The following is a 16,372-nucleotide window of genomic DNA, read 5'->3' on the forward strand; positions in this document are numbered from 1 at the left end:
TCATGTCCGGGCTTCATCATGACATCTTGTTGCGACGATAGACCATTGTTTTATTTCCGCTGCAATAAAAGAACTCTAATGATCTCTTTTATGATCCAAAAGCATTTTCTGAATTTAAACTCTATTTGTAATAAATTTATGATATACTTTGTGATGTAATAAATTTTGGAATGTTGTAATCTCTGGACTCACCTTCGTGTGAATGTTTTGTGAGCTTTGGGTTTGATCGAAGCATAAGTGGATTTTTGAGAATTTTACTTGACGACGCTATCGGATTACTCCGTTTGAAGTGCGTGTTAACCTGTACTGTCTTTATGGTGATGATTAGCGCACTTGAGCCGGATTAATTTGGGAGGTTCTGCACCATCGGGGGCTCGGGGCACACCCCGGACCCCCGGGGTGCCACATGTCCCATCCCAGGGTGCCTCATGACACATCCCAGGCATGTCGTGGTGGGCCCGACAAGGCTGTTTACTCGACTGACAGCGGATAGGATAAACTGGAGGACGGCGCCCACGATCCGAAGGGAGCGTTCACACAGTTAGAAGAAGGCAAAGAGGAGATTTTTAGTCTATAAATAGAAAGATTCCAGGACACGTAAAGGGATCGGATCTCCAAGCACTGATAAGCTAACCAATCGCAAAAATACAGGACGTAGGGTGTTACGCCTCAGGGTGGCCTGAACCTGTCTAAAAATCACTGTTTCATTCTTTTCTCGGGGAAGCTCTTGTTGTGTGTTACACCTCTGGTCGAATCTCAAAACGGAAAAGTTCCCACAAATCCCATCCCAGCTAGCTGTACTCACCCACCGTCAATCCATCAGGGTCGGAGCCGGAGACACATTCTCCCCCGTTGAGCATATCAGGGTCGGGGTAGGGATCGAGATTCGGAGATCAGGGCGGGAACGGGAGCTGTGTCCCCGACTAGCCCCACCCCGTTGCCACCATAAGGGACGATCTTTTCACAACACCACACACTCGCACATCCAGAGTGCTCGAGCCTAAGGCAAAGGGAACCGGGAACAGAGAGCGAGAAAACACACGAACACTTCACACCAGAGACTTGGCACTCCTGTCCGTCTCTTGACCGTTTGTACTCCTACTGCAAATAAGTGCAAGATATACGAGCAGCCGCAAACTGGATGTAGAGACATTCCGCCCGAACTAGTATAATCCCTTGTGTATTCTTTGCATATCATCCGGGCCGAACGCCCAAAGCATGAGAATTACTTGCCGGTGCTAAAAAACACAGACAACATTATTTAAGGACTGTCAACACCTAGTGCGCCAACTATCGGATTGTTATTCTGGCAAGTCCATAAGGGGCATGCCCGACGATGGATTTTAGGTGATGGGAGATCTATGAACCAAGAACTTAATGGTAACACAAGACAACAATTTAGACAGGATCAGACCACGATGCGTGTAATACCCTGCATCTTGTTGAGGGTGGATTACCTTATGTGCGGGGTACGAGAGTATCGCTTATTAATGCAGGCATAGGACATGAGTTAATCTTGTGTTGCTGGATTAGCATGCTTTTTTGTTCAAAGTAACTAGGATGTCTTACATTTAGATACAACTTTTTGAACCCTCCAATATCTTACATTTCAAGACAGAGGAAGTATGTGTATTGTTGTATACTTGTATTTGCGAGGAAGCAGCTAGTGTTCTTTCATTTTTTTGCTTTATTTGTGTATCTTCCGAATATAGGAGTTACAGCTCGGTGTCATTTTTTGCTGTTTGCTCTGAAGATAGACTTGTTGCAGTTGTCTGTGGATGGAATATGGATGGCAACGAACACATTACGCACAGGTATGGAGTGTAGAGACCCGCACAAGCAAGACAATTTTCACACCCGTACCTGCACCCGCCCACGTGACCCGCGACAGGTGAAAAACTATGCCCACACCCTCATCCGTTGGTACACCCGCATACCCGCCATGATCGTGCAAACAACACTAGGGGAGCTGTTTGGTTCGTGGCGACAGTCCGCCACGCCTCACCTTTGGCGCCGCCACAAAACAAAAGCTGTTGTTTGGTTCCTGACACAGATGTGGCGTGGCACAGTTTTTTCTCAAGAAATTAGTTCATTTTTTCGCCACAGGTGTGGCGCCACAGCCATGGTGTGGCAATCTATGGCCACGAACCAAACAGCCTCTAATATTAGCAATTAAAATGGAGCAAAAAGATATATCACCCTAGAAGTGCTTATATACTTTGTATACGGAGTCTACATGTTAGTTGTTGCGGGTTTACAGGTAGAGCAGGCACGCCGCACCCGCACCCATACCCGTGAGCACAAATACATATCTAGATCCTCGCCCTAGTTGGTTTTTACCCGCAGACACGCAGTTAATTTGTACTAGTTGTCATCCATAGGATGGAAACAGAGATAACAATGTTCAGCTAGATCATGATGGACTCCATATTTCCTTAATCAACCAAACAATATTTGGAACTTAACAACAACAACAATATAGCTTTTTTTCCCAAGCAAGTTGGGGTAGGCTAGAAATGAAATCTGAAAGAAAAATATTTGGAACTCAATTCTAATAAAAAAACTTTCTACATATATCCGAACAAGAGAATTCAATAGAATCAAACTCTAGGAATTTTATTTCCTATGGAACTTAATTGCTGTAATACAGTGGTTGAAAATATCAGCTGATTCAGCTCGAGGTTGAAAAACCAAGACCGTGTTTGGTTGCCACCCTAAATTTTTTTTTCACAAAAAGACGAATGCATGCATGAAATACTAAACGAAATTTATTTGCGAAACATTTTCACATATAGGTGCAACTTTGCAAGCTGAATCTAATGAGCCTAATTAATTCATGATTTGCAACAGTAATACTACAGTAATCTTCCTCTAATCATTCTCTAATCGTACGGTAAAAGGCTTCATTAGATACAGCAACTGCTACAGTAGCATAATTGTGGAGGTGATTTTGTAATTAAACTTTATTTAATACCTCTAATTAGTGGTCAAAGGGGTAAAAAAAATCGCAAATTTTTTTTTCACTGGCAACCAACACTGCCCAAACCAAATGACGGCAAGCGGCACGTGCGATTCACTATGTCCTGCCCCCGTCCGTTTGTTCATGTCATCCTGGGCGCAGCAGGCTGTCTTTCCATGCCAAACCACATGGCTGGTGCGCTCATGTCGGGACCAGGTGTTGCTTTTTTGCTTGGGTGAAATGCAAAAAAGAAAATGCAAAACAAAAGAGGCTCCAAACTAATTTCTCAATCATATTTCATAGAGTGGGATGTTTAGTGTTGTCCGGAACAAGTACCAACAGGAATTCCTGTTGGTTTCGTAGTAACCAGATGTAGTGATATGGTATCATGGTCTCTCTCCTCATAGGCAAGTAAACTTATCTGATGTGATGTGCAGTTATCTTTTTGTATTTAGGAGCAACTAGTTGGTCAACACAGTTTGATAATGTCACCAACTATGCATGTGGCTAGTGGTTACATGGTTATTATTCCAAATCTATTGATCAATTCTGCAGACGCCAGACTAGTCTCATGGCCTACCAACATGCTATTGCTATGGGAACAAGTCCCAACCCAAATACATACTTGGTTCAAATTCAAAAGTGTGAATTTCAATAGGTGAATATTATTTGTAATTGAGAACCATCAAGAGTGAGTCGAGCCATGTTTCAAATCAACAAATCAATATTAAATAAATTGAACAGTCCCGGGGGGGGGGGGTCTAAAACTAGCACTCCCCTGGCTCCATTTCCTTCTAAATCCTGAAATTTGAATGAAAACCAGATAACAAACTTGTGGGTGTCGATTGTGAGTTGTGACTGCACAGAGCATAAATATTTCCCAGTATCATCTGTGCTTAATATTTGCCAGCATCAGCTGTGCTTACTCGTAGTTACAACAGACCAATACTGATAAGAAACGGTTTAGCAACAATATCTTAATCATGAATCAACCCCTATTGTTGATAACTTGTGAAGGTTATCAACAAATGAAATTTTAATGCCGAGACAAGAACAAATCATATTCCTCAGCTTTCAATTACATCACTGACCCACTGAATTATTTCCAATAGAATGTTCAGAAAGTTTTGCTTCTGTCGAAGGTTGACCTATATGAGCTGATAGTATTGATCAAGCCATACCTCATGTTTCTTCACAGTTGGCCAACCATATACTTTGCTTCTTGTGCCAAAGGACAACATCTTTGTAGGGCAAATCTCCTCCAAATATATCTAGAGCACTCCCAACAGTAACATCCACTCGACTTCTGCCTGCTTTCTTTATTCTCTCTAGGTCATGCATTGTTGACACACCTCCAGCGTAAGTTACTGGGATCTACAGAATAAAAGATACAAATGTGATCTCAGTATCTCCCAAATAAACAGTAAAAGAAACTCTAAAAACATGATGATACCTGCATCGTAACAACAACAACAACAACAACAACAACATAGCCTTTTTTCCCAAGCAAGTTGGGGTAGGCTAGAGATGAAACCCGAAAGAAATAAGTTCAAGGTTCAGGCACATTGATAGCTAGTCTCCAAGCGCTCCTATCCAAAGCTATCTCTTTAGATATGTTCCAATCCTTAAGGTCTCTCTTAACCGACTCATCCCACGTCAGTTTAGGTCTACCTCTACCCCTCTTTACATTATCGACTAGCTCAAGGATCCCATTACGCACCGGCGCCTCAGGAGGCCTTCGTTGGACATGTCCAAACCATCTCAGCCGATGCTGAGTAAGTTTCTCCTCAATTGGTGCCACTCCGACCCTATCCCGAATAACTTCGTTCCGGACTCTATCCCTCCTTGTGTGCCCGCAAAACCACCGCAACATCCGCATCTCTGCTACACTCAGTTGCTGCACATGTCGTCTTTTTATAGGCCAACATTCAGCACCGTATAATATCGTCGGACGAATTGCTGTCCTATAGAATTTGCCTTTTAGCTTTTGTGGCACCCTCTTGTCACAAAGGATGCCAGAAGCTTGCCGCCATTTCAACCAGCCAGCTGAAATTCTATGCCTAACATCTTCATCAATGTCGCCATCCTTTTGTAACACCGATCCTAAATACCGAAACGTATCCTTCTGGACCACCACTTGCCCATCTAGACTAACATCTCCCCCCTCATGCCTAGTCGCGCTGAAATCGCACATCATGTACTCGGTCTTGGTCCTACTAAGTCTGAACCCTTTCGACTCTAACGTGCGTCTCCACAGCTCTAACTTCCTATTAACCCCTGCACTACTCTCGTCAACTAGCACCACATCATCAGCAAAGAGCATACACCAAGGGATCTAACCCCTTGTGATCTCATCCATCACTAAAGCAAATAAATAAGGGCTCAATGCTGACCCCTGGTGTAGGCCTATGTTAATAGGAAAGTCAGTGGTGTTGCCATCACATGTCCGGACAAACGTCGTCGCATCTTTGTACATATCCTTAATGAGGGTAATGTACTTGGTTGGGACTTTGTGCTTTTCCAAAGCCCACCACATGACATCTCTCGGTACTTTGTCATATGCCTTCTCAAGGTCAATGAAGACCATGTGCAAGTCCTTCTTCTGCTCCCTATATCTCTCCATCAATTGTCGTATTAAGAAAATCGCCTCCATGGTTGACCTTCCAGGCATGAACCCAAATTGGTTTTGGGTCACACTTGTCCCTCTTCTTAGGCGATGCTCGATGACCCTCTCCCAAAGCTTCATCGTATGGCTCATCAGCTTAATCCCACGGTAGTTAGTACAACTTTGAACACCGCCCTTGTTTTTGAAGATAGGTACTAATATACTTCTCCTCCATTCTTCCGGCATCTTGTTTGACCGAAAAATAAGATTAAAAAGCTTAGTTAACCAAACTATTGCTCTATCTCCTAGGCATCTCCACACCTCAATGGGAATACCATCAGGACCCAACGCTTTACCTCTCTTCATCCTCTTCAAAGCCTCCCCGATCTCTACCTCCTGAATTCTCCTCACAAAACGTCTGTTGGTATCGTCAAAAGAGTCATCTAACTCAAGGGTAGGGCTCTCACTCTCCCCATTAAACAACTTGTCGAAGTACTCTCTCCATCTATCCATGATCTCATCATCCTTCACTAGCAGTCGATCTGTCACATCCTTAATGCATTTGATTTGGTTGATGTCCCTTGTCTTCCGCTCGCGGATCCTAGCCATCCTATAAATGTCCTTTTCCCCTTCTTTCGTGCCTAGCCGCTGATACAGGTCATCATACGCCTTATCTTTTGCTACACTCACAGCTCGCTTTGCAACCCTCTTCGCTAATTTATAGCCCTCGATGTTGGCTGCAGTCTTGTCAAGATGGAGATGCTTGAAACACTCCTTCTCCTTAATAGCCCTTTGCACCTCGTCGTTCCACCACCAGGTGTCTTTCCCCTCCTGTTTGCCTCCCTTACTCACGCCAAACACCTCTGAGGCCACCTTCCGAACACATGTTGCCATCTTTAGCCACATGTCATCTGCGTCTTCTCCTTCTTCCCAAGGCCCCTCACCTAGCATCCTTTCCTTAAACGCTTGTGCCGCTTCCCCTCTAAGCTTCCACCACTTTGTTCTCGCAATCTTGGTACATTTGTCCCGGTGGACACGTACCCGAAGACGAAAGTCCGCCACCACAAGCTTGTGTTGAGGGACAACACACTCCCCAGGTATCACCTTACAATCTAAGCAATCACGTCTATCCTCCCTCCTAGTAAGGATAAAGTCAATCTGGGAGTGTTGTCCACTACGAAACGTCACAAGATGGGATTCCCTCTTCTTAAACACGGTATTCGCTATCAACAAGTCGTAGGCTAACGCGAAGTTCAACACATCCTCCCCCTCTTGATACCTGCATCGTAAGTACGTTAAAATTTCATTTGTTGATAGTCTTCACGAGTTATCACTTATGATAACTTGAGGTCAAGATAAATAAGCATGGAAAGATTGCTAATCAGCTAATTCTTGATTTGACTTGAATGACACCTCTAAAATAATTCAAGAGAGTTTTAAATTATGACCATACGCAACTACCAAGTTAGTGCATTGCTCTTGAAATAACAATCACCATCAGAAAATATTTGTTACAAAAGACAAAGGGGTATGCTTTGTTTTATCCTATTTTGGTATTTAATTTGCTGGCAGCATATTACAAACAGTAAAATGAGATGAAAATTATAATATGCAGTACAAGAGAAAAGCATATAAAGAATGAAAAGAAGATCAAGAAAGAAACTGGAAGTCCAAAGTTAATGTCTGTACATACTGGTGAATGGCGCCCTAATAGGTCCACAAGGTCCTCATCAATTCCCAACCTGTAATTTACATCCTAGCTTAACTTAAATAAGAAAAGGGTAACTGTGTGATAGCAAATTTTACACTGCTAGAGCAGGATTATCAACAAGATTTCAGAAGATAAAAACTATATAATGCAAAGTGATAATATACCCAAGCGGAGAATTAGATCAAACTTTTGCCAATTTGCCTACATTAGACCTAAAACAAAGAGCTACTCCCTCCATTCCAAATTATAGGTCACTTTGGCATTTCTAGGTAGTTTTTGCTATACACCTAGATATACACTACGGCTAGATACATAGCAAAATTATGTATCTAGAAAAGCCAAAATGATCTATAATTTGGAATGGATGGAATAGATTTTAGATCACTAGTAATAATTACTTAAGGCCTTTATATAGTTAATGCAGACTTTTCCTTTTTGTTGGTGGTTCACGTTGGGTTTCATCTAGCCTACACCCTCTTGCCTGGTACTAAAAGGTTTATGATGTTGTTATTAACACACAAAAAAAGAGACAATGTAGTAGGACTTTCTCTTGGGAGCAGCAGATTAATTTCAAATTTTCAATGGTAGAACAAAATTAGACCTTTATCAAAAATCTCACAGAAGAAAAGATCTCTAAAGATTAAATCAGCATATGAAGACTAGTCCATCATATAAATGATAGACAAATAGGATGCGACAACTTAAAAAACAATTATATCCCATAAGCACTGTTTCAAAATGCAGTCCTATGAAATGCCTAGGCACTGGGCAGAGCAGCAGCACCATAGCAATACTAATTTATACAAAAGTGGACTAGATAACAAGGAAAATAGTTGCACCTTTTGCCCTCCACGTCAACACCATGAACCAAAAACTCATCTGCATAAGCAGCAAGATATTCTAATGTCGGTTCATCCACAAAGACATCACTGAACTTCTGCCACCTGTCAGTTACAATGGTATATCTGCCATCCTAACCAAGAACACTATGGTCAGAAGATTAACAAAGAATGGAATAGTAAATGAGATGACAAAGTGTCCATACAAGGAATATGCTTGTTTTCTTTCTCAGGATTACAGTTCATGGAATGAAGAGTAGCATTTCGTTCAAAACTACATAAACATTTGTCAGCACTCTAAGATAGGCCTTGTATGCAGCCCTCTTGCTTATGTATGTTCCCACCAAAGAGTGCACCATAAAAATGCATCCAGCCTCAGTTCAAAGGAAATAGTTAGGTAATTTCTTGGTTAGTTGCATTTGGTCGCTCTAATGTTCATGTGGTGCGTATGGAGCAAGTAAAAGATGTAAGGGTGTGTGTTGTACTTCAAATTTCTCTTCCTAATGCATAATACATAACTCTCCTATGTATTCGAGGGGAAAAATAGCATAATTCAGCAAATAACAGCCCCACATTGCTCACTTGTTTAATGATAATTCCAGTATCACAGATAAAAAGAACCAAAAGATGAACATAACATCCACAAAATGAGTTTTAATATAGTTGCCCTATGTAATTGGTACCTTTTTTCGACAACTAAGGTCCAACACAAGCCTCTGTTTCCCAACCAGCTCAACAAGTTTCCTTAGCCTTTCAATGTTCATCTTGCCATCACTAAACACATACTACACAAAAAGACTTAGATTCATGAGTTAAAGATATCCAAATAATAGAGAAGCACGCTGCAGTAAAAAAAACTACAGGTATTTTCTTGTGCAGAGTAACGTTTACAACAAGGATGACCACCTAAGAGTATTGACCAAGCCATGACAAGACTATTGACAAGCACAATCAGGAAGAGGCATAACAAGAAGCATATCACAGGGTTGTCCAAGAATGGTGGTAAAGTATTCCTTGACGGCAGCAATGTGACTACAAATTAGCATATGTTCATCCAGATGAAATTTACTAATCGAGAGAGCAAAGACGCAAAACACATTGGCAATGAAGGAATTGCCAAAATGTGGTGACAGAAACTTGGCCAAGAGAAGTAATGAGGATGATTGGTGAAAGTACAACTAACAAACACATCTATACAAGATGTCACGAAACGAAGCAAAAGGAGAATAATATAGTTAATACAAATTTAGAGCATGAGCACGTACAGAGGTTACTATCACGTGACTTGCCCCTTCATTAAGGTACGATATTGCATTCTCCAAATTTATTCCACCTCCAACTTGCAAACCACCTAGTATTATGATAACCCATGTTTATTATAGTTTGTCATGATGATATATCATGGCTTACAGCAGAAGAAAACCATACTAACAGAACAACCACCAGATGTACAAAATTCTCCAGACACAAAGGTTGATGACCCCCTAAAGAAATTAACAAGCACAACAGATTGTAGCACTGAGATCATGCTTTATCCTGGGCTCTCACATATATTAGGGATTCAGCAAACATAAGTGTTGATGAAGTACATGGGTATCAGCAACAGACAACCTCCAAACAGCCTTGAATAAAGCTTTCTATGGGGTGTCAGGCTCGTATATTTATGTGTTGTGTTAATCCTCACCAGGCTGACTTTATATCTTTTTTTTCTATATAGTGGAATCCTATCAGAATGGCACTTTAAGACAATGAAATTAAGTGTTGTACAAGAAGTACCGCCTTTCTGTTTAGTAAATTTCATTATACATTACAAAGGTGGTATTGTGATGCGCACATATTTGACAAAACAAGATACCTAGTAAGCTCTGTCTTAAATGGGATACCATACATTGGTATGCATAAGCAGAATCATTAGTCTGAAAATTAGAAGCTAAAGTCATCATAAACATTTATGATATCCGTGATCCACGATTTACCAGACTTCACAATTTATTTTCAAAGACCATAGATTGGGATGATAAAAATGAGACAAACATAATTTTTCCAGCTAGCATCAGCAGCATTTGATTATGTATTATATTATCCTTATCCATGCTACAAACAATTATGAATAAATAAAAGGGACAGTTTGTGCAGCTCATGGTGCTTTACCAAAAAACAAATTTACTTCATTTTTTTCTGAAACAATATTTACTTCCAAATTTCAACAGCATATACTTCCCCAAAATTGTACCTGATATTTTGATCAGCTATTTTTTAAAGAGTAAAATACACTGGCGGTCCTTGAACTTGTCATGTTGTGCCATATAGGTCTATTAACTCTCAAAATGCATTTTTAGCCCCTTGAACTTGTTAGATGGTGCGCCGGAGGTCCATAACGCTCCACGTGGACTCCTAAAGCTGATGTGGCATGCAGACTGGGCTCAACTCAACACATCCTTGTTGGCACATTCCATCGAGCTAGTGGTGGGGGATGTGGTCCAGACAGAAGTAGCGTGATAGCATCCCTCTTGCTCGCCGTTCTGGCTCACGCTGTAGTCGAGACGGATGCCGCAGACTCCTTGCTGTCAGTATTAAGCCAGCACTTGTATCTTACTTTATGCACTTTTTGCTTTATTAGTAGGAGTGTCTTGGCTCTCAAGTTGATCATGAGATGCCTTGGTTCTCAAGTAGTCTAAGCATCTTGCTTAGAGGCCCTGCTCTATATAAGCAGTTGCCAACCTTTTGTAAGCTAACTCAATGTATTTTCTCATTTCAATCCAAGCAGCATAATGCCAAGCTGCCCTCTGTGGGTTCAGCTGTCTAATTGAGATGAGTCCTGGGTATCAATTGGCATCTAGAGCCTAGGTTTAGACACTCTTTTCCCCCACCGCCGCCGCCGCCATGTCCACCTCCAGCAAACGCGCCGCCGCTGCAGCCAAGGGCAAGGACGTCCCCATGAAAGCCCAGGCCTGGGAGGCCCGTCTTGCCGCCGCAGAAGGAGCAGCTACGCAGGCAGCCCAGGCGGCAGCCCAGGCAGCAGAAGCGGCTCAAGCCGCCGTAGGCGCGGCCGCCGCTTTGCGCCAGGAGATCGAGGATGGGAAGCCGGCGGGCGAAGGGTCGGAGCGCTTCCACACTCCAGAGCACCGTCGCCACATCTCTCCGACTCCAGATCGGCGCCACAGGCGACGTGGTCGGTCGCCGATGGTGCAGGTCTACCGCGACATTGGCGGCGGGTGGCCGATGCTCACCCGCGCCAACTACCACGAGTGGAGCCCTCTCATGAACGTGAAGCTCCAGGCGCGCGGCCTCTGGGAGGCCGTCGCCTATGGCGAAATCATCTACGAGGATGATCGCCGGGCCTTGGAGGCCCTTTGCGCTGCGGTGCCGGCAGATCTCGGCGCCGCCCTCGCCAACACCGTACGAGGCGTGGCACGGGAAGGCACCGAAAGTCGGGTACCTGCGCACATTCGAATGTGTGGCCTTCACCAAGGACCTGTTGCAGCTTAAGAAGCTCGACGACCACAGCATCCCCGATATCTTCATCGGCTACGCGGACGGCGCCAAGGCGTATCGCGTCTTCGACCCGGCGACTCAGCGTGTGCGCGTCTCACGCGACGTCGTCTTCGACGAGAGCCGCGGGTGGGATTGGATCAAGGAAGGAGGCGGACAGGCTCCAGCGGATGAGGAGTCGCCGTCGAGCATGTCTAGGAGGAAGGAGCAGAGGGAGCGAGTACTGCAACACCTGCATCCCCTGCTTCGAGCCCCTCCTCTGCTCCATCTGCGCCACACTCGCCGTCTCCAGCTCCGGGGAAGCAGGGGAGCCCTGAAACAAAGAATGCGACTCCTCTGTCTCAGGCAGAGTCCACGCCGGCGGTGCCAATTCCGCCCTCTGCACCAGAGGTTGAGCACGCCACGCCTCTGGAGGACGACGAGGACAGGCTCGACGTGTTCTACGACGATGAGCCCCTCCACTACCGCACGATGGCGAACATCCTCGGCGACGACTCTCCTCCAGGCCAGGCGCCGCGACTCTTCGCCCAGCTCCACCTCACTCATGCTGGCGAGCTGACCAGATACGTGGAAGCCAAGGGCGATCTAGCGTGGGAGGCCGCCATGAAGCAAGAGCTCCAAGCCGTGGAGAAGAACAAGACGTGGGAGCTGGTGCACCTGCCCGCTGACTACCGCCCGATCTCCCTCAAGTGGGTGTACAAGCTCAAGAAGGATGAGAAAGGGATGGTGACCAGGCACAAGGCCATGCTGGTGGTGCGCGGTTTCGTGTAGCAGGAAGGCACTGACTTCGAGGATGCCTTCGCGCCGGTGGCGAGGATGGAATCCGTGCGGGTTCTCCTCGCACTAGCGGCGCAGGAAGAATGGAAGGTGCACCATATGGATGTGAAGTCCGCCTTCCTCAACGGCGACCTCAAGGAGGAGGTGTACGTACGGCAGCCGCCCGGCTTCGTCGTCGCCGGAGAAGAAGGAAAGGTGTACCGGCTGCGCAAGGCCCTCTACGAGCTGAGGCAAGCACCGCGCGCCTAGAACGCGAAGCTGGACACCACACTGAAGCAGATGGGGTTCACGCAGAGCGCGCACGAGGCGGCGGTGTACAGGCGGGGCAGTGGGCGCATTGTCCTGCTTGTCGGCGTCTACATCAACGACCTCATCATCACCGGCACCGATCAGGGGTAGGTGGAGAAATTCAAGGCCGCGATGATGGAGCACTTCGACATGAGTGACCTCGGCCTCCTCTGCTTCTACCTCGGCGTCAAGGTGCGCCAAGATGCCGAGGGCATCGTCCTTCGTCAGGCTCACTACGCCGAGCGCATCCTCGAGTTGGGAGGAATGGCGGGGTGTAATCCAGCCGCCACACCAATGGAGAAGCTGCGGCTCAACCGGGAGAGCAAGGCGGAGGAAGTGGATCCTACGCACTACCGGCGGCTTGTCGGCAGCCTGCGGTACCTCATCCACACTCGACCGGACCTCGCGTTCGCTGTCGGGTACCTCAGCCGGTTCATGCATCGGCCTACGGCGGAGCACCTGCAGGCGGTCAAGCGTGTGCTGCGCTACGTGGCCGAGACCCTGGACTTCGGTCTGCACTGCAAGAGGGCTCCGAACACCGCGCGCTTCGTCGTCTACTGCGACAGCGATCTTGCCGGCGACGTGGACACGAGCAAGAGCACCAGCGAGACGATGTTCTTCCTGGGTGATTGCTTGGTCAGCTGGCAGTCAGTGAAGCAAAGGGTGGTGGCTCTGTCCAGCTGCGAGGCAGAGTACATTGCAACCACCGCCGCCGCAACTCAAGCGTTGTGGTTGTCAAGTAATCTAAGCATCTTACTTTATGCAAGGAATATGCTGAGTAGAGGCCCTGCTCTATATAAGCAGTTGCCAACCTTTTGTAAGCTAACTCAATGTATTTTCTCATTTCAATCCAAGCGGCATAATGCCAAGCTGCCCTCTGTGGGGGTTCAGCTGTCTAATTGAGATGAGTCCTGCGTATCAATTGGCATCTAGAGCCTAGGTTTAGACACTCTTTTCCCCCACCGCCGCCGCCGCCGCCATGTCCACCTCCAGCAAACGCGCCGCCGCTGCAGCCAAGGGCAAGGACGTCCCCATGAAAGCCCAGGCCCGGGAGGCCCGTCTTGCCGCCGCAGAAGGAGCAGCACAGGCGGCAGAAGCGGCTCCAGCCGCCGTAGGCGCGGCCGCCACTTTGCACCAGGAGATCGAGGATGGGAAGCCGACGGGGGAAGGGTCAGAACGCTTCCACACTCCAGAGCACCGTCGCCACATCTCTCCGACTCTAGATCGGCGCCACAGGCGACGTGGTTGGTCGCCGATGGTGCAGGTCTACCGCGACATCGGCGGCGGGTGGCCGTTGCTCACCCGCGCCAACTACCACGAGTGGAGCCCTCTCATGAAGGTGAAGCTGCAGGCGCGCGGCCTCTGGGAGGCCGTCGCCTATGGCGACGTCATCTATGAGGATGATCGCCGGGCCTTGGAGGCCCTTTGCGCTGCGGTGCCGGCAGATCTCGGCGCCGCCCTCGCCAACAAGCCGGCGACCAAGCTCGCCTGGGAGGCGATCGCCACCAGGCGTCTCGGCGGTGAGCGCGTTCATCGCGCCACGCTGCAGTGGCTCCGTGGTGAGTGGGAAGGCCTCGCCTTTCAGCCCGGTGAGCAAATTGAGGACTTTGCTCTGCGCTTGACCAATCTGATGGAGCAGATGGCCCTCAACGGCGACACCGACCTCGACGAAGAGCGCTCCGTGGAAGTTTCTCCGGTGTGGGCCCAAGAAGTACGAGCAGTTGGTCCTCTCCATCGAGACGCTGCTCGACTTCAGGCAGCTCACAATCGAAGACGTGACCGGGCGGCTCAAGGCGGCTCAGGACCGCGAGCGCGCGCCAGAGTCGGAGGCCGCCGCCGGCAAACTCCTCTACACCGCCGAGCAGTGGCGGGCCTTCGAGAATAAGGAGGAGGGAGCCGGATCGTCCAAGGAGCGCCGTCGACGTGATGAACGAGCTCCAATAGAATCATGGGAATGCAAATGGCTAAATGGAGAAATTGATTTTTCGAAAGGACTGAATACGGACGCGTATATGTGATCGAAGAGATTGAGCAATGATTTTTTAGGAACAGGATGAATCAAGAAGTGAAAAAGGAACTTTTTGCCTTACATCGATTTCGCACCCTTCTGCCGTTTTCTCCTGGTACCTCATGGCTGGCCTTGCCCACAATCTAACGCCCAAGATCAATGCCATGGTCGATGCAGGCCTGCAGCGCGAGCGAGGATGGAGAACAAGAGAGGTCCCGCGAGCGAGACCTGCCCTGACCTGCTCGATGAAATGCGCCAATAGGGAAATGCTGAGTTGAGCCCAATAAGCATGCCACATCAGCATTTGGATCCTACATGGACGGTTATGGACCTCCGGTGCATCACTTAACAAGTTTAATGTCAAAAATGCATTTTGAAAGTTTGTGGACCTGAATGACACATCGTAACAAGTTTAAAGACCGGTAGTATATTTTACTCTTTTTAAAAATAGACACTGCCTTTCATGCATGTAATCATATACATCCAGATTACACAATAGGAGCAAAGAGCAAACGACATGTGCTACAAGAAAAAAATACTAATAAGGGCAAACAAACAAAAAGTACCAACAGTTGTATGCAAGAGATTAATTCAATGAACAACCGTAGTTCTCGCAGCAACTAGACAACACATTCTCACCAGGATATGCATGCAACGCCTCCAGTGATGAAGCTTGGCTTGCAGGATCTGCGCCTAGCATTATAACATGTCCACCAACAAGTTCATATTCTTTATAGAGTTTTACGAATTCTGCAGCAGATTTGTCTGATTCAAAGTTTGTCACAAGTGCTGTGCCATCATTTGATGAATCCCGAAGAGTAGAACCAACAATCTGTTTAACTTTCCCCTGAAAATTCAATAAAGACATCTCATAAGATAAACTACTATTGAGTGCTAGCTGAGCTGAGGGAATACATGGATAATGACAACAGTTCAGTAATTTTAGCACCATTAGTCCACAGCCTTATCACACAGGAAGCATACAAATCGCACAAACTGGTTGTTGCATGACACAACCAGGGCACTGATTTGCAACCACGTATAACTTCAGATGACACACTGACCGCAGCACCTTTTGATTTCGCACACATAGGCATCAAGATAACAAACTAAAGGCACCGTTCTTACACACCTTGTGTATGTCAATGCACGGCCTGAAGCTAACAGCGGCGCAAATGACGGAACGTCCTCCTGCCACAACGCACGGCCAATCAATCAATCTCAAGCCATGAACAAAAGGCAATCGAAAGGGAACACACAGTCACATACCCGACGCGCCGCATTTCGAGAGGCGGGCCGAAACCCACGAGCCCGCCCAGCCGTGCCGCGGCGCGCACCGCGGAGAAGGTACCCTCGCCGGGCATCTCGACGCCATCCTCCGGCACTGCGGTACGCAGCGAACAGACAAACACAGCAGGAAAGCAGATGAGGAGCGCGAGCAAGCAAGTACGATCGATCCTCCAGGCCACGGATATGCAGGCAGGGAGGGGGTAGAAGGATGAGAGCCGGCGCCTACCAGTACCGGTGCCGCGGCAGCCGGCGGCAAACGGGCCCGGCGGGATGGGGCAAGAGCGGCGGCGGCGGCGCTTCCGGGATGGCGCTGCTTGCTTCGAGTGGTGTGATGGACAGGACCAGGGGCGACTCGTAATTGCGGGATGGGGCGTTAATTGAACGGTCCAGATGCACTGGGGTG

General features: G+C 47.1%; 1 protein-coding gene across 1 annotated transcript; it reads right to left on the bottom strand.

The window, feature by feature from the left end:
- Positions 1-3,804: 3,804 nt before the first annotated feature.
- On the bottom strand, positions 3,805-16,326 carry LOC120698779 (1-(5-phosphoribosyl)-5-[(5-phosphoribosylamino)methylideneamino] imidazole-4-carboxamide isomerase, chloroplastic-like). Its single transcript, XM_039982511.1, has 9 exons — positions 16,196-16,326; positions 15,949-16,063; positions 15,812-15,870; positions 15,319-15,526; positions 9,380-9,465; positions 8,798-8,899; positions 8,115-8,248; positions 7,258-7,306; positions 3,805-4,333 (listed from the first exon to the last, which is right to left on the bottom strand). The coding sequence occupies exons 2-9, from the start codon at positions 16,052-16,054 to the stop codon at positions 4,142-4,144; spliced, it is 936 nt and encodes a 311-aa protein (XP_039838445.1). The 5' UTR covers positions 16,055-16,063; positions 16,196-16,326; the 3' UTR covers positions 3,805-4,141.
- Positions 16,327-16,372: the final 46 nt, after the last annotated feature.

The sequence above is a fragment of the Panicum virgatum genome, chromosome 3K (assembly GCF_016808335.1).
Source record: "Panicum virgatum strain AP13 chromosome 3K, P.virgatum_v5, whole genome shotgun sequence".
NCBI lineage: Eukaryota > Viridiplantae > Streptophyta > Magnoliopsida > Poales > Poaceae > Panicum > Panicum virgatum.

Coding starts and splice junctions, on each gene's coding strand:
- LOC120698779 (XM_039982511.1), bottom strand. CDS start 16,054: ATGGCGTCGAGATGCCCGGCGAGGGTACCTTCTCCGCGGTGCGCGCCG. Junction 9,466..15,318: donor GGCGTTGCATGCATATCCTG/GTGAGAATGTGT, acceptor TCATAATACTAG/GTGGTTTGCAAGTTGGAGGT. Junction 4,334..7,257: donor TATTAGGGCGCCATTCACCA/GTATGTACAGAC, acceptor TTTATTCTGTAG/ATCCCAGTAACTTACGCTGG.